The 21,940-nt window shown below is 38.9% G+C and overlaps 3 protein-coding genes across 3 annotated transcripts; 1 reads left to right on the top strand and 2 right to left on the bottom strand.

Moving 5' to 3' along the window:
- Positions 1–565: 565 nt before the first annotated feature.
- Positions 566–2,233, bottom strand: LOC113135961 (ferritin, middle subunit). Its single transcript, XM_026316355.1, has 5 exons — positions 2,101–2,233; positions 1,836–1,939; positions 1,562–1,708; positions 1,341–1,466; positions 566–1,128 (listed from the first exon to the last, which is right to left on the bottom strand). The coding sequence occupies exons 2-5, from the start codon at positions 1,935–1,937 to the stop codon at positions 979–981; spliced, it is 525 nt and encodes a 174-aa protein (XP_026172140.1). The 5' UTR covers positions 1,938–1,939; positions 2,101–2,233; the 3' UTR covers positions 566–978.
- A 1,622-nt stretch (positions 2,234–3,855) lies between these two features.
- On the top strand, positions 3,856–19,926 carry LOC113135096 (protein tyrosine phosphatase receptor type H). Its single transcript, XM_026314744.2, is given in 30 exon segments — positions 3,856–4,407; positions 5,250–5,322; positions 5,699–5,953; positions 6,205–6,459; positions 6,943–7,197; positions 7,831–8,082; positions 8,563–8,817; positions 9,069–9,323; positions 9,638–9,892; positions 10,520–10,771; positions 11,252–11,506; positions 11,758–12,012; positions 12,328–12,582; positions 13,210–13,461; positions 13,942–14,196; positions 14,448–14,702; positions 15,018–15,272; positions 15,612–15,878; positions 15,976–16,200; positions 16,440–16,700; positions 16,954–17,038; positions 17,130–17,177; positions 17,361–17,442; positions 17,598–17,688; positions 17,787–17,863; positions 18,131–18,265; positions 18,460–18,582; positions 18,678–18,838; positions 19,172–19,307; positions 19,465–19,926. Coding segments are annotated over 30 exon segments (5,784 nt in total). The 5' UTR covers positions 3,856–4,332; the 3' UTR covers positions 19,594–19,926.
- Positions 19,927–19,980: 54 nt separating this feature from the next.
- On the bottom strand, positions 19,981–21,736 carry LOC113135098 (putative nuclease HARBI1). Its single transcript, XM_026314745.2, has 2 exons — positions 20,924–21,736; positions 19,981–20,559 (listed from the first exon to the last, which is right to left on the bottom strand). The coding sequence occupies exons 1-2, from the start codon at positions 21,594–21,596 to the stop codon at positions 20,129–20,131; spliced, it is 1,104 nt and encodes a 367-aa protein (XP_026170530.1). The 5' UTR covers positions 21,597–21,736; the 3' UTR covers positions 19,981–20,128.
- Positions 21,737–21,940: the final 204 nt, after the last annotated feature.

Below are 21,940 nucleotides of genomic sequence, written 5' to 3'. Positions count from 1 at the left end.
TTACTGTATAAAACACATACCCGTATTTAGAGCACTGTGAACAGTAATCCTCAGGCATGCTGCCACAAGTTTGCACTGCTACATCTGGATCTCAGTGGCTCCAATTCAACATGCAACACTCATCTATTAGTTAATTTACTAAACTGCTGTAGGAAACAAAATGAAAAAAAAAAAAAAAGCAGAACAGCAGCAAAATGTGAATGTTGTGATACTTTATAGCATTTAATACAATGTTGTGTTTAGCCCATCGCTACACTGCAACTGGAACAGTACTAAAGGGGATATCTCTGGCTATGACGTGCTGTGTTGACAACCTTCTGCAACTGAGTCTTATCTTTGCTGAAACATCAATTACTGAGAAGCAGCATGGACATTTCAACCACAAGTTCTGTGGTTGCCTTATGTTAATGCCTAATGCTAAACCTTAGTTACCTATTAGTCAGCAAATTACTGCTGTAGGTGCAGACATGACGTAAAAAAAAAAAAAGGAAGAGCTCTATGGAAGAGCAGGCGACTAGCAATTCAGCTTGAATTAAAAGTGCTTTTTTAAGAAAAGACAATAAGATGGCAACAAAATCTGACTTTATTCAGTCTTTACACAAGCATCCAGATTTTACACTCAACAATTCAGGCTGACTTAAAATAGTTTCCTGCTTTACAAAACTGTTGTGTTGATTTAAACCTGATACAATGGAAGGTGTGACACAGCATAAATGAACAAGGGACTCATTTTACCAGCTTAAGAAAAGTGTAGTTTTAGCACCTTATTACTGAGAACATTTTTCCACTGTGGTTTTCAAGAGAAATTGAGGTATTATCTGTGGTTTCACTTTTAACTTGTCCTGTTGGTACAAAAAGGAAGATGCCCTAGATTTAGTTTTTGCTTTGTTTTTTTAACGGAAATGAAAGGAGTAGTAGCTGCTTTCTTAGAATGCAACATTGAAATGTGGAGCTTGTATCACCCTATTGCAGTGACCTTCACAGCGTGTGTTTATCAAAGAGGTATTCTCCCATGGGGCCGTGTGTCTCGGACGTGGTAATGCGGGACAGACTGCCAACATAATCGCCCAGCTTCTTGATGGTTTCGTGGCTGTCGGCGAGGAAGTGCGTCTCAAGAAAGTCACACAGCTACAGAAGAAGTAAGGCAAAAAATAAATAAATTGATTAGTTAGATTAACCAATCACATGTTCACATGTTGCAAACATAAGAGACACTGCCCTCATACAGAAATAAACCTTTTAATGTCCAAAAACTATCACCATGTTTTTCATATTCACTATCTCACAGTTAAACATCAGTCAGAACAAGTGGCAGTTATATCTAACACTGCCAGACTTACATGAGGGTCAGTGTGAACGCCCGCTCTGCGGTGCACGTTAAGGATGGATGTGTTCAGGGACTTCTGGTATTCCAGGGAAAAGGACATTGCATCCAGGCCATTTCTCCAGTCCTCTCTACTTGGTTTCTAAAACCAGAAAGTTGATACTTGTATGAAAAATCCACCAGTCTTAACAGTAACCGCTTGGAAATGTTGCCAAAAACCATAAGTTGTGGACTCACAGCAATAGTATGAAGCAAAATCTGGCCTCCTCTCATGTTTTGATACTCCAGTAGCTTCTCAGCCTGTTTCCTCTCCTTCCTCGACAGCTCCAGGAACAAAGTGGAGAATCCTGGCAGGGCAACATCATCCCTGTCAAAGTACATCCCCTAAAAGAGATGGGAAAAACAACACTCAGGGATTACAGTGCAGACACATGAGAAGAAAGAAGAAATCCTTACAGAGAGGGAAAACACAACCAAACCTGCCTGTGGACCCACAGAGCAGGACTCTCACCAGAGCAAGGTAGGTGTAGGACGCACTGAGCTTCATGTTGATGAGTTTGTTGATGTCTCCCTCAGACTCCGAGTGGAGGTTTTGTTTAACCACAGACTGCATTTCTGAAAAGCAGGAAGATAGAAAGCTCGATCGACGCTAGTCCAGGTAAAACCCCGATTAGCACCTGTTTGTGACGCTAACTGACCCCTGTTACAGCTGCGCCTGTGGCTGCAGCTTGTTCAGTCTAACACAAGTCGACGTGACAATAAGGCTTGTACTTCACCTGCACTGTGACTTTATCTTCGTGTTTACAACCACAGACTTCACCCCCCCCAAACCGTGATCCAGCCTCCGCTACTCTTCGTCGTTAGGCTTTTATAGACGGTCAGCGCTCGGGTGCGCTGCTGCCCCCTACTGGACCGGAGGGTGCACAGCACGCATCATTAAAACGTGTGTGTGGATTTCAATAGTCTTATCAGACTGAACCAACCTGGTCCTCATGGACCACTGTAGGATCTCAGCTGCAGGATACCGCAGTCAAGACGCGTCAAACACGGAGTTTTACGTCATTCATGGGTGACACGCTCAGACACGTGTTCCCAAATGGTAGGTAGCAGCAAACTAAAACACTCTGCAGGGTTGATTTCGTTCATGACATGTCAGGTAAAAAAAGAAAAAAAAAAAGAAAAAGATTCGTGTGGATCAAGTCATGGTTTTCTCAGACGACCAATTCAGGGCCAGAGTCGCACAATGTGCACCAGGTGTCAACGCTCCTCACAGGTTTCTTTCACGTACCTGCACCTTAATTATCTGCCTAACACATCCTCTGAGGTATTATTATGGTTTGCTTCCTCTAGCGCTACTGCTGCCTCCTTATGTTTTACTTTGAACAATCATTAATACATGGTGAAAGGTTAAATGTGTAATATTGAGTGATCTATTGGCAGAAATGGAATATGTTCTTCATAAATGTTGTTACTGGAGACATATCACTGCAAAATACCAACTTTTGTGAGAATGAGACTTTTTAAATCTACACAGGGAAAAGGTGTGTTTTCCCAGAGGCAGGGACTTTGTTTAAGAGGTGAAAGCCACCACGCTTTTGAAATAGGTGAGTGAGGTGTGAGGGGTGCTCTGCAGGTTGCATTTTGTAACCTCACCAATAAATACTGCTAAAACTTTCACATTTCACACACTGCACCTGTAATGATAGACTACACTGTGTGTAATGCAGTGTGTGTCTGTCTTAAGTGTCTGATTGAGACCATCCATTGGCCAGTGTTACCTAATGTGATTTAACTCAGCTCTGTTCCTACTGTCTGTACATCTCTTTTTTTTGTCTTGATTTTTGTCGTATTTTTACGATAACCATAGTCTCTATATACATGTGTAAAGAACTCACCGTTATATCATAATTATTTTAAGTTTTATTGTGAAGGATTTACTGTGTGTCAGCTGGGAGCCCCTCCAAACCCTCTAAAGGATTAATGGTATATAGATGACTGACTGATGAATGGGTGGATTAGACTCTAAAATATTAGCACCATGTTAAATATGAGATCCACTTATCAGTAACACTGGAGTGCAGATCTTCAACTGTGTAAATGAACATGCAGAGACCAGAAATAAAAAAACAGTAAGTTTGCATGAATGTCGAATGAAGTTATTTTAAATTTAACTTCCTCCTTATGATTTCATAGTGGACAATGTGGTTTTTTTTTTCTATGACATGTCAGCATTTTTTTTTTTTTTTTTGGGTGTTATGATAAAATTGTGTTAATGCTTCTCTTTGCAGTTCCTTGTATAGCTCAACCACAAGGAAGCTTTAAATATCACTGTATTGCGAGACCGAGCATACAAAAGAAAAGCCCCTGTTCTGTGAAACCCACCCTACTTAAAAGGGCGAGACAGATATTTTAACTAAGAAATCAAAATCATTTTAAGCAATAAAAAAAAAAAACAAAAAACAAAAACAAACCAAGTATAATTTATGTTGAGTAGTATATGGAAATATGAAAGCTTTGCCTTGATCCAAATGTTATATTTACACATCATAAAGGTGCACAGGCAGTTACAACTGTCAAACTGGAAACAACAAATATACTGCAAATAAAAAGCAACTGCTGCTATTAGAGTTAAAACAGGCAAATTAAAACAATTGACATGCCTTTGACAAACTGCACGCTATGACAGTTAATAAGGAAGTTGCAGGCGGGGCAAAGGTCTCTGTGGTTGTATGAGGCCAAAAGGAGAAGCAGCTATTTACTGAGTTACTTGCCAGTATGAGTGGGTCTCAAAGATTACAAAAGGAGAACATGGTTAGAAATTAAAAGTCAACACTAACGGAATAGATTAATTATTGGAGGGTGTCGGCCCACGCTTGAAGAAATTCTCCACCATCCTGAAGTGTTTATTTTGTCAACACACCCGTGGACATACTGAAAACAGGAATCCTGAAGGTAATCTTGGTCCAACAAAGGATAGAGGTCACAGTGCGCATGAAGCCTCGCAAAACATGACAATGAAGGATTTATCTTTGAAAAGCACATCGGACCACTTGCTGCTGTGTGTCATCTTGAGTTTACTTTGGGTAAGTTTTTTTTTTTTTTTTTTTTTTCCTAATTAATTCACTTTGATTAATCAGATAGTAAACCTTTATTCAAAAGAAGGTTACCTTCAACAAAAGGAAATGATATAGGCAATGTGGTCAGCACCGCTGTGAAGGTTTCATTTACGATATAGATCATAGCATAGTTTGGTAAGAAGAACTCTATGGAAAACAAAACAAAAAAAGATCATTGAATGACATAATGCTGGACTTTTACAGATGGTGAAATATGGTAAATATGGTGAATATTTCTTTATTTATCAGCTGCAGTAATCTATTTCCACTCACTTCCTCTTCCAAAATATGACGAAATAAACCTGCAAGTTAAATGTAAAAGGTGCTGTATCTAGACAAGTTGATCAAACTGGGTATTGTTATATATTATAGCATGTATATATTAGAAAACATAGAATTTTAGGTGAGAAAATCTAACCCACAATAAATATTTTAGGCAACTACTGTACACAAACGCTTGAATGTCATTTGTTTAAGGCAGTGGGCACCCAAAGGTGCTGTTATAGTTGTAGATTTGAAAGTGCAAGATGCTAAAATAATTTCCAGACCGTAATTTGTATTAGGTCTGATGTTTATTCAGGGTTTCTGCAAATCAGAATTATTTCCTTCTTTTGACCTTGTGTGTAATGTGCATTTTGGTCCCTGTATTGGGAAATGCTGACTTAAGAAGTGGCGTACAGAGGAACACAGTAGTATTATTTTAATTGTGTAAATTCCATTCTCAAATGAACACACTTTGAAAATTTAAATATTTTTAGGATCAAATAAGATAATTATTGTAACCCGATGAATCTGATTTGATTTTTTAGGGTTTTACTGACTCCAGCACACCAAACACAACTTTGATGACAACAACAACAACAATAACAATAATCCAAACACGTGAGTATAAACTGTTGTCCTTTACCTTTGTTTGGTGACATTTCTGTGTTTTTTCTCATATGACAGTGCAGACCTGTGTATGAAGATCATCACAAATGATGATTATTGTACAGAAAGTCTTAAATTTAAGGCTTTTTGTTTAATGAAACTGTTCACTCTTTGTCTTCTTAGCTCCTCAAAATGTTAATAATGTAACTGTGTTGGCACAAAATGAGAACAGTATAACTCTGCAGTGGTGTTGATGTGCACTGTGTGTTGATGTGAAATTTTTTTGAAAGAAATAATCAATTTACATAATTCAGTGCATGACTAAGATTAGAAACTGCACAGCATCCTGTCCTGTTGTAACATCTCTGTTGTTCCTCTTTAATCTCAGCTCCTCGTAATGCCAGAGACTTTACATCAGTTGGACAAAATGAGACCAGTATCACTCTGCAGTGGACAAAAGTAGATAACATGCTCAACTATACACTTGTGATCAATAAAGAAACAAGAAACATCACTGCATCAGGGGGAAGTGAAGTGAACTACCCAGTCACAAACCTCAAAAGTGGAACTAAATATGACTTCACTCTCTTCACTGTGTTTGAAAGTGTCAGAAGCAAAGGAGTAAACCTCACTGCAGCCACTGGTAAGAAAATGTCCTTCTCATACAGTATATCCACCTAATAATGACCAAGACAGAGCTCTGTAATAATATCTAGTTTAAGGCTTCTCTTTAACAAAGTGGTGCTGCTCAATTAATCAGTTTTATTATTGCTGGTGAAACAATGGAGTTCAGTGAATATTTTCATTTACTAAGCAGACTACACAAATGCATTATGAAGGTAAAGGCAGTCAGTTTGTATCTCAAATGAAACTGTTCACTCTTTGTCTTCTTAGCTCCTCAAAATGTTAATAATGTAACTGTGTTGGCACAAAATGAGAACAGTATAACTCTGGTGTGGGCCAAAGTTAACAACATCTCAACATACACCCTAAAATATAGTTACAATGGCAATGACACAGTGAAGATTATCAATGCATCAGTACAATATGTTGTCTCTGATCTGACTGCTGGGAAAAACTATAATTTCACCCTCATCAGTGTGTTTGAGGGCATCAACAGCTCTGGATACACATTCAAAGCTGTTACTGGTAGGTCATGTCTAACTATTTGAACAGTTTTTTGTATTTTTTATTTAATCAGGTAAGTCAATTGAAAACCAATTCTCATTTGTAATGGTGACCTGGCCAAGAAACAGTATGAAGAGTAGGCAGAACAAAACAAAGAAACATCTACAAGTACACATTTATCCAGGATCATACACAACAAAAAGACAGTATGTACAGTATAAAGTTGTATTGCTGGTGACATTTCTTTTCTAGAATAATAAGAAATTAACACATGTCAGGGAATGAGAATAATTAAAAGATGAATCATTAACATAACATCAATATCAAATTTAAAAACCAAAGTTTGACATTTTTGCTCAGTGTGTCTTTACATCCCATCTGTCTGTAATCCAAAATACAAGATGCTGGAGCACTGGAACTGAAACAAAAGCTTTCATTAACTTACAGACACTGCACAGCATCCTGTCCTGTTGTAACATCTCTGTTGTTCCTCTTTAATCTCAGCTCCTCGTAATGCAGGAGACTTTAAATCAGTTGGACAAAATGAGAACAGTATCACTCTGCAGTGGACAAAAGTAGATGACATGCTCAACTATACACTTGTGATCAATAAAGAAACAATAAGCATCACTGCATCAGGTGGAAATCCAGTGAACTACACAGTCTCAAACCTCAAAAGTGGAACTAAATATGACTTCACTCTCTTCACTGTGTTTGAAAGTGTCAGAAGCAAAGGAGTAAACCTCACTGCAGCCACTGGTAAGAAAACTTCCTTCTCATACAGTATATCCAGGGGCAGCATGGTGGATGAGTGGTTAGCACTGTTGCCTCACAGCAAGAAGGTTCCTGGTTTGAAATCCAGCAGGGGTCTTTCTGTGTGGAGTTTGCATGTTCTCCCTGTGCTTGTGTGGGTTTTCTCCAGGTACCCTGGTTTCCTCCCACAGTCCAAAAACATGTATGTCAGGTTGATTGGTGACTCTAAATTGCCCATAGGAGTGAGTGTGAGTGTGTGAGGTTGTTTGTCTCTATGTGGCCCTGTGATGGACTGGTGACCTGTCCAGGGTGTACCCCTGTCTTTCACCCAAAGAGAGCTGGGATAGGCTCCAGCAGATCCCTGGGACCCTGATTCAGGAAAAAGCGGGTATAGAAAATGGATGGATGGACAGTATATCCACCTAATAATGACCAAGACAGAGCTCTGTAATAATATCTAGTTTAAGGCTTCTCTTTAACAAAGTGATGCTGCTCAATTAATCAGTTTTATTATTGCTGGTGAAACAATGGAGTTCAGTGAATATTTTCATTTACTAAGCAGACTACACAAATGCATTATGAAGGTAAAGGCAGTCAGTTTGTATCTCAAATGAAACTGTTCACTCTTTGTCTTCTTAGCTCCTCAAAATGTTAATAATGTAACTGTGTTGGCACAAAATGAGAACAGTATAACTCTGGTGTGGGCCAAAGTTAACATCTCAACATAGACCTTAAAATATAGTTACAATGGCAATGACACAGTGAAGATTATCAATGCATCAGTACAATATGTTGTCTCTGATCTGACTGCTGGGAAAAACTATAATTTCACCCTCATCAGTGTGTTTGAGGGCATCAACAGCTCTGGATACACATTCAGAGCTGTTACTGGTAGGTCATGTCTAAGTATTTGAACAGTTTTTTGTATTTATTTAATCAGGTAAGTCAATTGAAAACCAATTCTCATTTGGAATGGTGACCTGGCCAAGAAACAGTATGAAGAGTAGGCAGAACAAAACAAAGAAACATCTACAAGTACACATTTATCCAGGATCATACACAACAAAAAGACAGTATGTACAGTATAAAGTTGTATTGCTGGTGACATTTCTTTTCTAGAATAATAAGAAATTAACACATGTCAGGGAATGAGAATAATTAAAAGATGAATCATTAACATAACATCAATGTCAAATTTAAAAACCAAAGTTTGACATTTTTGCTCAGTGTGTCTTTACATTCCATCTGTCTGTAATCCAAAATACAAGATGCTGGAGCACTGGAACTGAAACAAAAGCTTTCATTAACTTACAGACACTGCACAGCATCCTGTCCTGTTGTAACATCTCTGTTGTTCCTCTTTAATCTCAGCTCCTCGTAATGCAGGAGACTTTAAATCAGTTGGACAAAATGAGACCAGTATCACTCTGCAGTGGACAAAAGTGGATGACATGCTCAACTATACACTTGTGATCAATAAAGAAACAAGAAACATCACTGCATCAGGTGGAAATCCAGTGAACTACACAGTCTCAAACCTCAAAAGTGGAACTAAATATGACTTCACTCTCTTCACTGTGTTTGAAAGTGTCAGAAGCAAAGGAGTAAACCTCGCTGCAGCCACTGGTAAGAAAATGTCCTTCTCATACAGTATATCCACCTAATAATGACCAAGACAGAGCTCTGTAATAATATCTAGTTTAAGGCTTCTCTTTATCAAAGTGGTGCTGCTCAATTAATCAGTTTTATTATTGCTGGTGAAACAATGGAGTTCAGTGAATATTTTCATTTACTAAGCAGACTACACAAATGCATTATGAAGGTAAAGGCAGTCAGTTTGTATCTCAAATGAAACTGTTCACTCTTTGTCTTCTTAGCTCCTCAAAATGTTAATAATGTAACTGTGTTGGCACAAAATGAGAACAGTATAACTCTGGTGTGGGCCAAAGTTAACAACATCTCAACATACACCCTAAAATATAGTTACAATGGCAATGACACAGTGAAGATTATCAATGCATCAGTACAATATGTTGTCTCTGATCTGACTGCTGGGAAAAACTATAATTTCACCCTCATCAGTGTGTTTGAGGGCATCAACAGCTCTGGATACACATTCAAAGCTGTTACTGGTAGGTCATGTCTAAGTTGAACTGTGTGTTGATGTGAAATTTCTTTTCTATAATCGTAAGCAATTTTTATACTTGTATGCGTAGCTGCGATGAATCTTGCAGTATCGTTAACATTATGTCTAAATTTAATTTGAAAAAAAAAAAAAACTAATTTTCATATTTCTTCTCAGTGTGTCTTTACATCCCATCTGTCTGTAATCCAAAATACAAGATGCTGGAGCACTGGAACTGAAACAAAAGCTTTCATTAACTTACAGACACTGCACAGCATCCTGTCCTGTTGTAACATCTCTGTTGTTCCTCTTTAATCTCAGCTCCTCGTAATGCAGGAGACTTTAAATCAGTTGGACAAAATGAGAACAGTATCACTCTGCAGTGGACAAAAGTAGATGACATGCTCAACTATACACTTGTGATCAATAAAGAAACAATAAACATCACTGCATCAGGTGGAAGTGAAGTGAACTACACAGTCTCAAACCTCAAAAGTGGAACTAAATATGACTTCACTCTCTTCACTGTGTTTGAAAGTGTCAGAAGCAAAGGAGTAAACCTCGCTGCAGCCACTTGTAAGAAAACTTCCTTCTCATACAGTATATCCAGGGGCAGCATGGTGGATGAGTGGTTAGCACTGTTGCCTCACAGCAAGAAGGTCGTGGGTTTGCAGCCTGGCCTTTCTGTGTGTAGTTCACATGTTCTCCCTGTGCTTGTGTGGGTTTTCTCCAGGTACCCTGGTTTCCTCCCACAGTCCAAAAACATGTATGTCAGGTTGATTGGTGACTCTAAATTGCCCATAGGAGTGAGTGTGAGTGTGTGAGGTTGTTTGTCTCTATGTGGCCCTGTGATGGACTGGTGACCTGTCCAGGGTGTACCCCTGTCTTTCACCCAAAGAGAGCTGGGATAGGCTCCAGCAGATCCCTGGGACCCTGATTCAGGAAAAAGCGGGTATAGAAAATGGATGGATGGACAGTATATCCACCTAATAATGACCAAGACAGAGCTCTGTAATAATATCTAGTTTAAGGCTTCTCTTTAACAAAGTGATGCTGCTCAATTAATCAGTTTTATTATTGCTGGTGAAACAATGGAGTTCAGTGAATATTTTCATTTACTAAGCAGACTACACAAATGCATTATGAAGGTAAAGGCAGTCAGTTTGTATCTCAAATGAAACTGTTCACTCTTTGTCTTCTTAGCTCCTCAAAATGTTAATAATGTAACTGTGTTGGCACAAAATGAGAACAGTATAACTCTGGTGTGGGCCAAAGTTAACATCTCAACATAGACCTTAAAATATAGTTACAATGGCAATGACACAGTGAAGATTATCAATGCATCAGTACAATATGTTGTCTCTGATCTGACTGCTGGGAAAAACTATAATTTCACCCTCATCAGTGTGTTTGAGGGCATCAACAGCTCTGGATACACATTCAGAGCTGTTACTGGTAGGTCATGTCTAAGTATTTGAACAGTTTTTTGTATTTATTTAATCAGGTAAGTCAATTGAAAACCAATTCTCATTTGGAATGGTGACCTGGCCAAGAAACAGTATGAAGAGTAGGCAGAACAAAACAAAGAAACATCTACAAGTACACATTTATCCAGGATCATACACAACAAAAAGACAGTATGTACAGTATAAAGTTGTATTGCTGGTGACATTTCTTTTCTAGAATAATAAGAAATTAACACATGTCAGTGAATGAGAATAATTAAAAGATGAATCACTAACATAACTTCAATATAAAATTTAAAAACCAAAGTTTGACATTTTTGCTCAGTGTGTCTTTACATTCCATCTGTCTGTAATCCAAAATACAAGATGCTGGAGCACTGGAACTGAAACAAAAGCTTTCATTAATTTACAGACACTGCACAGCATCCTGTCCTGTTGTAACATCTCTGTTGTTCCTCTTTAATCTCAGCTCCTCGTAATGCAGGAGACTTTAAATCAGTTGGACAAAATGAGACCAGTATCACTCTGCAGTGGACAAAAGTGGATGACATGCTCAACTATACACTTGTGATCAATAAAGAAACAAGAAACATCACTGCATCAGGTGGAAATCCAGTGAACTACACAGTCTCAAACCTCAAAAGTGGAACTAAATATGACTTCACTCTCTTCACTGTGTTTGAAAGTGTCAGAAGCAAAGGAGTAAACCTCGCTGCAGCCACTGGTAAGAAAATGTCCTTCTCATACAGTATATCCACCTAATAATGACCAAGACAGAGCTCTGTAATAATATCTAGTTTAAGGCTTCTCTTTATCAAAGTGGTGCTGCTCAATTAATCAGTTTTATTATTGCTGGTGAAACAATGGAGTTCAGTGAATATTTTCATTTACTAAGCAGACTACACAAATGCATTATGAAGGTAAAGGCAGTCAGTTTGTATCTCAAATGAAACTGTTCACTCTTTGTCTTCTTAGCTCCTCAAAATGTTAATAATGTAACTGTGTTGGCACAAAATGAGAACAGTATAACTCTGGTGTGGGCCAAAGTTAACAACATCTCAACATACACCCTAAAATATGGTTACAATGGCAATGACACAGTGAAGATTATCAATGCATCAGTACAATATGTTGTCTCTGATCTGACTGCTGGGAAAAACTATAGTTTCACCCTCATCAGTGTGTTTGAGGGCATCAACAGCTCTGGATACACATTCAAAGCTGTTACTGGTAGGTCATGTCTAAGTTGAACTGTGTGTTGATGTGAAATTTCTTTTCTATAATCGTAAGCAATTTTTATACTTGTATGCGTAGCTGCGATGAATCTTGCAGTATCGTTAACATTATGTCTAAATTTAATTTGAAAAAAAAAAACAAACTAATTTTCATATTTCTTCTCAGTGTGTCTTTACATTCCATCTGTCTGTAATCCAAAATACAAGATGCTGGAGCACTGGAACTGAAACAAAAGCTTTCATTAACTTACAGACACTGCACAGCATCCTGTCCTGTTGTAACATCTCTGTTGTTCCTCTTTAATCTCAGCTCCTCGTAATGCAGGAGACTTTAAATCAGTTGGACAAAATGAGAACAGTATCACTCTGCAGTGGACAAAAGTAGATAACATGCTCAACTATACACTTGTGATCAATAAAGAAACAATAAACATCACTGCATCAGGTGGAAGTGAAGTGAACTACACAGTCTCAAACCTCAAAAGTGGAACTAAATATGACTTCACTCTCTTCACTGTGTTTGAAAGTGTCAGAAGCAAAGGAGTAAACCTCGCTGCAGCCACTTGTAAGAAAACTTCCTTCTCATACAGTATATCCAGGGGCAGCATGGTGGATGAGTGGTTAGCACTGTTGCCTCACAGCAAGAAGGTCGTGGGTTTGCAGCCTGGCCTTTCTGTGTGTAGTTCACATGTTCTCCCTGTGCTTGTGTGGGTTTTCTCCAGGTACCCTGGTTTCCTCCCACAGTCCAAAAACATGTATGTCAGGTTGATTGGTGACTCTAAATTGCCCATAGGAGTGAGTGTGAGTGTGTGAGGTTGTTTGTCTCTATGTGGCCCTGTGATGGACTGGTGACCTGTCCAGGGTGGACCCCTGTCTTTCACCCAAAGAGAGCTGGGATAGGCTCCAGCAGATCCCTGGGACCCTGATTCAGGAAAAAGCGGGTATAGAAAATGGATGGATGGACAGTATATCCACCTAATAATGACCAAGACAGAGCTCTGTAATAATATCTAGTTTAAGGCTTCTCTTTAACAAAGTGATGCTGCTCAATTAATCAGTTTTATTATTGCTGGTGAAACAATGGAGTTCAGTGAATATTTTCATTTACTAAGCACACTACACAAATGCATTATGAAGGTAAAGGCAGTCAGTTTGTATCTCAAATGAAACTGTTCACTCTTTGTCTTCTTAGCTCCTCAAAATGTTAATAATGTAACTGTGTTGGCACAAAATGAGAACAGTATAACTCTGGTGTGGGCCAAAGTTAACATCTCAACATAGACCTTAAAATATAGTTACAATGGCAATGACACAGTGAAGATTATCAATGCATCAGTACAATATGTTGTCTCTGATCTGACTGCTGGGAAAAACTATAATTTCACCCTCATCAGTGTGTTTGAGGGCATCAACAGCTCTGGATACACATTCAGAGCTGTTACTGGTAGGTCATGTCTAAGTATTTGAACAGTTTTTTGTATTTATTTAATCAGGTAAGTCAATTGAAAACCAATTCTCATTTGGAATGGTGACCTGGCCAAGAAACAGTATGAAGAGTAGGCAGAACAAAACAAAGAAACATCTACAAGTACACATTTATCCAGGATCATACACAACAAAAAGACAGTATGTACAGTATAAAGTTGTATTGCTGGTGACATTTCTTTTCTAGAATAATAAGAAATTAACACATGTCAGGGAATGAGAATAATTAAAAGATGAATCACTAACATAACTTCAATATAAAATTTAAAAACCAAAGTTTGACATTTTTGCTCAGTGTGTCTTTACATTCCATCTGTCTGTAATCCAAAATACAAGATGCTGGAGCACTGGAACTGAAACAAAAGCTTTCATTAATTTACAGACACTGCACAGCATCCTGTCCTGTTGTAACATCTCTGTTGTTCCTCTTTAATCTCAGCTCCTCGTAATGCAGGAGACTTTAAATCAGTTGGACAAAATGAGACCAGTATCACTCTGCAGTGGACAAAAGTGGATGACATGCTCAACTATACACTTGTGATCAATAAAGAAACAAGAAACATCACTGCATCAGGTGGAAATCCAGTGAACTACACAGTCTCAAACCTCAAAAGTGGAACTAAATATGACTTCACTCTCTTCACTGTGTTTGAAAGTGTCAGAAGCAAAGGAGTAAACCTCGCTGCAGCCACTGGTAAGAAAATGTCCTTCTCATACAGTATATCCACCTAATAATGACCAAGACAGAGCTCTGTAATAATATCTAGTTTAAGGCTTCTCTTTAACAAAGTGGTGCTGCTCAATTAATCAGTTTTATTATTGCTGGTGAAACAATGGAGTTCAGTGAATATTTTCATTTACTAAGCAGACTACACAAATGCATTATGAAGGTAAAGGCAGTCAGTTTGTATCTCAAATGAAACTGTTCACTCTTTGTCTTCTTAGCTCCTCAAAATGTTAATAATGTAACTGTGTTGGCACAAAATGAGAACAGTATAACTCTGGTGTGGGCCAAAGTTAACAACATCTCAACATACACCCTAAAATATGGTTACAATGGCAATGACACAGTGAAGATTATCAATGCATCAGTACAATATGTTGTCTCTGATCTGACTGCTGGGAAAAACTATAGTTTCACCCTCATCAGTGTGTTTGAGGGCATCAACAGCTCTGGATACACATTCAAAGCTGTTACTGGTAGGTCATGTCTAAGTTGAACTGTGTGTTGATGTGAAATTTCTTTTCTATAATCGTAAGCAATTTTTATACTTGTATGCGTAGCTGCGATGAATCTTGCAGTATCGTTAACATTATGTCTAAATTTAATTTGAAAAAAAAAAACAAACTAATTTTCATATTTCTTCTCAGTGTGTCTTTACATCCCATCTGTCTGTAATCCAAAATACAAGATGCTGGAGCACTGGAACTGAAACAAAAGCTTTCATTAACTTACAGACACTGCACAGCATCCTGTCCTGTTGTAACATCTCTGTTGTTCCTCTTTAATCTCAGCTCCTCGTAATGCAGGAGACTTTAAATCAGTTGGACAAAATGAGACCAGTATCACTCTGCAGTGGACAAAAGTAGATAACATGCTCAACTATACACTTGTGATCAATAAAGAAACAATAAACATCACTGCATCAGGGGGAAGTGAAGTGAACTACACAGTCTCAAACCTCAAAAGTGGAACTAAATATGACTTCACTCTCTTCACTGTGTTTGAAAGTGTCAGAAGCAAAGGAGTAAACCTCACTGCAGCCACTGGTAAAGTGTTTCCCTCTGAAACTGGTCCACAGCAACAGCCAAGACAGAGCTCTCTCCCTCTCTCTCTCTCTCTCTCTCTTTATTTCATTTAAGGTTTAACAGATGGACCCTGCTCTGTTAGTAGTCAAAAGATTTGGAATGAAATAATCCTTAAAATTAAAAATAAAGTAACAAAATATCTGACATATCTGCACGTTCTCTGTTTTCAATTACTTGGTAACACATTCTAGATGAATGTGCCAATCAGGTTCATTTGAATTAGTGCTTATTGTGTGTGTATATTACAGTACTAACCCTTAGGTTTCATGATGAATGAAAGGTTTCTTTCTTTTTCACCAGTTCCCTCAATGGTACCTTTTGTCAACGTGACTGATCGATCGTTGACCAGCATCACTCTGACATGGGAAAAGATTAATGAAGACTGGAAATACTTCCTTCTAATTAATGGCAGTGCTGCACAGACGCAGAGCGTTATCTCGGATGAATCCTCAAAAGTTTTATCACATTCATTCACATCTCTTAAGCCTGGAACAGAATATATATTCAGCGTGATCACACAGTTCCATGAACTCGACAGCACACCTTACAATGTGTCCACAGTAACAAGTATATACACATTTTCTTCCTGACAAAGTCTTAGAAAGTGTTGTCACTTGATATTGTGGAATATGATAATCAGCGCTTATCTTCTCATTCATTTCAGAAATAGACTGTACCAGTGGAGCCTGGCATCTTACTAACTCATCGATCCACGGGGTGGTTGAAGGCTTGTTCTCCAATGCAACTGCAACTGCGTCTAATGGATCACGGACTCATGTTAACCCAAGAGGGAGCAACGTGTCATTCACTGGCCTTTATCCCGGGGAAACCTATAACGTGTCTCTCGTGTATGGAGAATGGCATCAGTGTAGTCACAGTCTAACTATTCGTAAGTACAGATCTGTCTTCCTACGTTAAAGGAATAATTACCTGCATTTCCCTCAGAAATAATGTGAAATACTAATGTGGTATTCATAAAATATGGTGTAATTTTGTTGTGTTGGACTATTTCCCTTTGGATGGGAATGGGAAAGCAAATAATTTTTTTATAATTGTAGTATAAATACGCATGAACTCACATCACGTTGTTTACAATCATAAAGCAACGTCTCCACTTGCTTTTCACAGTTCCTCCAAATTTAATAGCTCACTGCGAGTACACGGCAGCTGGCTACTCTGTCCTTATTGTCTGGAATAAAGTGGATGGTGTGTGGACTGAAGTGCAGGTGAATGTGACTGGAAGGAATTACACAGCTAAAAAAGAGGAAGAGCATATGAGCATACCTGGATTTCTACCTGCCAAAACGTATGAAGTTGCTATAGCTTCACTGTCTGGAACTGTCAGGAGTTATGAAGCATTTGTTTTTCCGTGTTCTACTGATCCAAGGGGTGAGTCAAAATATAGATAGTGCTCTATAGAAATACTTTTTCAATGTGTTAGTATTTATAAATCTAATCTTGTGTTTTCTTCATTATTATCCTGTTTGGCATCGGTTATATGGCATGGTTGCTTGGTTTTGGTTCTTTGAGTTATTGCATTGCAGGACTGTTGTGTGTGTGTGTGTGTGTGTGTGTGTGTGTGTGTGTGTGGCGTGTTTACTGTATGTTTCAAAGCGTTTACTCAAATTTTTACTCCCTGTAGGAGTCATTGCAGGGTCAGTACTGGGTGTGCTGCTTTTTGGCCTCCTGGTTTTCTTCATCTTATATATAATACCACATTTAATCAGGTTGGTACTCCCCCGGAGACAACAACATCTCTTTAAACTTTACTCTGTCCACACTCAACCAGTGAACTATTTTGCTTCTTTCCCACAAAAGAAAAAAGGCGTTTAGTAATGGATCCAAAATCGCTGATAGAAATTACAAGTAAGTAAATGTCTCATAATCTCTTCATAATGGTAACATTGCTAGTAGTAAAAGGAATTGTATGTACATTTGAGAGAGAATATTACTTTATGGTAGGCCAAAAACAGTAAATAATGCTTAAGGATAGTCATTTTTCCTGGATATCATTGAATGTGAATTTTGTTATATTTCTTTTTTCCTCAGGTCTATTTCTGTGGCAAGGTTTCCAGACCACTACTTCAAATTGAGTATGGATGACAACAGAGGCTTCAGCCTAGAATATGAGGTGCACAAAAAACAAAATCATATTTCATGCTTTTGTTTCTTCCTCTTCTAGCATTAGATCGTAAAACTGTGTTTTGTTGGACAGTTGTAGTATTGTTTTATGTGTTTTTGTTTTTTTTTTGTATTGACCTTTCTCTTAATCACGTACTGTGCCAGCACCTTGTTCCTGTTGGCACAGAGCAGACTAAAAAAGCAGCCCTTCTCCCTGAGAACAAACCAAAGAATCGTTTCACCAACGTCCTGCCATGTAAGCCTGTCTTCTGACCGCTGGACTAACACAAGCAATAGAGACTCATGAAGTCCTCTGACTTATTCTACTTGTGGCTAATTGTTGTTTTGTTCTAGACGACTGGTGCAGAGTGAAGCTAACCACATCAAATCCCAGTCAGACCTCTGACTACATTAATGCCAGCTACCTTCCAGTAAGTGATTTTTTTTAATAAATGACAATAATTTAAAAACTGTTATGTAATTATTCATATAACACTAGACAGTAAAATTACAAAAAAGTCTTATATTGTTTGGTAAGAAAGGACAGGGCTGATAAAGGATAGGGCTGATAAACTCGAACCATTCACTGTCTGGTGTGAAATTACTCTAGTGGCAAGTAACTAGTAACTAAAGTACCTGCACATAAAATGATGTTTTATTTGCTACTGCACATATTAACTTTGGTAATTATTTCATAGGGCTATAACAGCAACAGAGAGTATATTGCCACACAGGGTCCTCTGCCTTCCACGGTCAGTGATTTCTGGAGGATGATCTGGGAACAAAGAGTGAATGGAATCGTCATGGTTACCAACTGCACCGAGAGTGGACGGGTGAGTCTTCAGGAAGGTCTGACAATGTTTTATCTGCAATTGTTTGTATGTAAGTGGTTTTTGCACATTTTTGGTTCCCACAAAGACCTGATAGAAATCTGGGATTGCTGTTTGTTGTCAATCACGATATCTCCATTAAAGCATCTTTAAGAAACTCTAATATTTCCATGTTTCATTTTTTTTTTTTTTTTTAGATCAAATGTGAACAATACTGGCCTGCAGACAAAACACCTTGTCTTTATGGAGAGCTGCTGGTCACTATCAGATCTGAGCATCAGAAGCCCAACTGGACATTGAGGGAATTCACTGTGAAATCTGTATGGAACATCTTAAAATGTTTATGGTGTATCTAAAGAAATTAGGCAAAGACATATGTTACCAGTGTTTGAATGTGTCTATGTGATCTTCACAGAATAACACCTCAGAAGAACGCACAGTGAAACATTTCCACTTCACTGGCTGGCCTGACCATGGAGTCCCAAACAGCACAAAAGTTCTCATTGAGTTCAGAGGACTGGTGAGGTGGCACATAGAGAGAGAAGGTGCTGGGGCACCCACTGTGGTTCACTGCAGGTACAGTATAAGTTCCTATTTTAAGTCTGTAGAGTAGCCTGTGCCAAGTGTTGGGCATTTTTGTATAAGCAGTGTGAATGAGACACATGTCAAAGACAAGAGCAAAGACATTGGGTCAATACAAATAGCTTACTATAATTATGTTTTGTGACATATATGCACATACATTGTTCACTAGATTAGTTTGAAGTTTAGTTAGCTATGGGTAAGAAGGTCCTTAGTGGGGAAAAAAATATTCCAGGTCAGTAGTTGGTGATTTCTACACAAAATTAAAAATCGACATTGAAACCATCGGGCCCTGACCACACATTTTTGCTGTGTTGTTTCTATCAGTGCTGGAGTGGGGAGGACAGGCACCATCATAGCCCTGGATGTGCTGCTTCAGCAGCTTGAGAAGAAAGGAGCAGTGGACATACTTGATTTTGTGCACAGGATGAGACTGAATCGGCCCTATATGGTGCAGACAGAGGTACAGTGATCATATTGCTGCTTCAGGCTAAACTATGTTATGTTGAGACAAAGCTGGTGATACTTGAGCATGTTTTCATGTATTTGTTCATTCCTATTCTCTTAAAGAGAGTTGGTTTTTAAACAATCAGTAACTCAAGATTTTTTTTTTTTTTCAGTCCCAGTATGTTTTTCTACACCAGTGCATCATGGACTCTTTGCAGCCAGAGGAGAATACTGAAGAGCGCTTATATGAGAATACAGACATGATATATGCCAATGCCACTGCCCTCCAACAGTTTCGTTAACACAAATGCCTAAAACCCAACAAGCTGGCTTGTCTCACATGCACTTAATGACAAAGTACTTCCAAAGTCTACATGCTGTACTTTGTTACAAACTATAAGTATCAAGATTTACATTCACTGTATATATTTACTGACTTACTGTACATACATAGCACATTTTAGATTTTATTTAATTTTTTTGTGGATTGCATTTAGCAAATGTATATAATTAATATGTGAGTAAACAACACTCTATGACCACAGAATGTTTTCGAAATAGATTTATTTAACAAATGTAAGTAAAAATGGAGGATTTTAATTTAAATTTACAAAGAATAAAACTTTTTATTGACAAAAACCTCTGAATATGTTTTTACTATGCCTGCAAACAAAATAAAAAGCACAGACCAGTGTCACATTTTTATTAGTGTCAGACGCAGCAGCAACAAAACAGTAACTGGGCTCAGATTGTGAAGCAAACCTTGCATTAGAAATTAGGTGTTGATTTCCTTGCTTGTCCTTAATGCATCAGTATGTTGGGATTACAACCCTCTGCTCACACATTCACATCCTCTGCGATGCTGTTGCTCGATGGGTCCTGGCTACTAGATACAGAGAAGTTACTCTCTATGAGCTTCTGTCTGGCTTTTAGGGCCTCAGGGATGATGTCCCTTGGCGCTGAGTAGGCCTTGCCTGGATGCAGGGGCTCAATTTTACCTGCTACGGGCGGCGGAGGGACAGAGAACTTCTTAGCAATGTTGTGCAGGACACAGCATGCCTTGATGATGTTGGACTTTTTGTTCAAAGTGCCTTCCTGAGCATAACCCAGTTGCATCAGACACCTGAAGCGCCTCTTCATGGAGCCAAGTGTTACACGCATGACGTCGTGGATTTTTGCGTGGGCCTCGTTGAAACGGGTCTCTCTGTCATTTGCAGGTTCACACACAGGAGTCAAGACATGTTTGCTTAAGTAGTAGCCCCTCCCACCTTTAAGAAAGACACAAGACAATGCAATTGATGCAGCATCCCAAAAACAATTACAATGTTATAGATACAATCTAATAATGTGTCTGTATGTGTTTGTGTCAACAACCTTAATTCCCAAAAAGTTGGGACGCTGTGTAAAATCTATATAAAAGCAGAATGTAATGATTTGCCAGTTTGACAAACATTTGATATGTTTTCTATGTTGGGAATAAAATATGGGTTTATGAGATTTGCAAATCATTACATTGTTTTTATGTAGATTTTACACAGCCTTCCAACTTTATTGGAGTTGGGGTTGTATTAGTGGACTAACTGATATTCAATAAGTCAGTATAATTAGCTTTGGTCTTTTTTCATATTTTACCAATAACCCAGTATTGTCCGTGAAGTTCTGCCTCCATTTCCCTTCCTCTGAACGACGACTCCCACATTTCCTGCTCAAACGCGCTGCCCACACAACATTTTTCAACACTCAGTACGTTGCCGTCGGAGTCACATATGATCTGGCTCACTACTGATGTGTAAGCCAGGCTGTTTACGAACGACCTGAACGAGTTCTTCTCATACGGAGAAGCTCTGATCTTGAAGTGAGCTGGAGCCAGGACGCCCAGCACGTTGGGAATCCCACAGAATTTGTTGATCTTGAAGGCAACGTTGGCTTTGGCGTCCCTGGTCAGCGGGAACGAGATAAACTGGTCGCACATCCCCGCGATAACGCCGGAGACCGCGCTGACGATCGTGGAGCTTTGCGTCAGCCCGAGTTTCTGCAGGAGGGCGAAGGAGGAGACTCCGTGTGCGTAATAGTTCAGCGCCACCATGACCATCGCGTCCACGGACAATTTGTCCGCAGCGACCGTCCTCATGCGGATGCGCACAGCGTCTGTGATGAAAGTGAGGCAGGGCCTGCTGAGGTGGAACATCTGGAATAAAGCTTCGTCGTCGAAATCGTCGAAACAGCTCTGAGCACCATTGTCCGCTTCGTCATTTCCGAGGAGCTCCGCTTGGGCCGCAAGCCACACCGGCAGAGCGAAGGCCATTTGTTTAGGCTGCTACTGAAAGATACGCAAACAGCCTGCAAGTGTGTGGCTGTTTAGCAGACGGATGAATATGAGTTATAGGATGAATGACTAATGATAAACAGTCGGTGGTGTCATGAGCGCACGGTCTTCTTCGTTGATAAATGTCCAAGCAGTCGACAAAGCAGTGCGTCACCGCCCCCAAGTGGACAACAATAAAACCCACGAAACAGCCATTAAATTATGGAAACTCTTAAATAAAACCAATAAATAAAGACTGCCAAAACCACAGGACGCTGCAAGGCTTCATATTTGTAGCGTTTGTGCTTTATAGATAAATGTGATGATCAATAACCTGTATCTCA

This window comes from Mastacembelus armatus, chromosome 19, assembly GCF_900324485.2.
Source record: "Mastacembelus armatus chromosome 19, fMasArm1.2, whole genome shotgun sequence".
NCBI classification, from domain to species: domain Eukaryota; kingdom Metazoa; phylum Chordata; class Actinopteri; order Synbranchiformes; family Mastacembelidae; genus Mastacembelus; species Mastacembelus armatus.
The sequence above is the reverse complement of the archived record's forward strand: the minus strand, read 5'-3'. Positions and strand labels throughout refer to the sequence as shown.

Coding starts and splice junctions, on each gene's coding strand:
- LOC113135961 (XM_026316355.1), bottom strand. CDS start 1,937: ATGCAGTCTGTGGTTAAACAAAACCTCCACTCGGAGTCTGAGGGAGAC. Junction 1,709..1,835: donor CCTACACCTACCTTGCTCTG/GTGAGAGTCCTG, acceptor CATCTCTTTTAG/GGGATGTACTTTGACAGGGA. Junction 1,467..1,561: donor TTTTGCTTCATACTATTGCT/GTGAGTCCACAA, acceptor TTCTGGTTTTAG/AAACCAAGTAGAGAGGACTG.
- LOC113135098 (XM_026314745.2), bottom strand. CDS start 21,596: ATGGCCTTCGCTCTGCCGGTGTGGCTTGCGGCCCAAGCGGAGCTCCTC. Junction 20,560..20,923: donor CGGACAATACTGGGTTATTG/GTAAAATATGAA, acceptor TCTTTCTTAAAG/GTGGGAGGGGCTACTACTTA.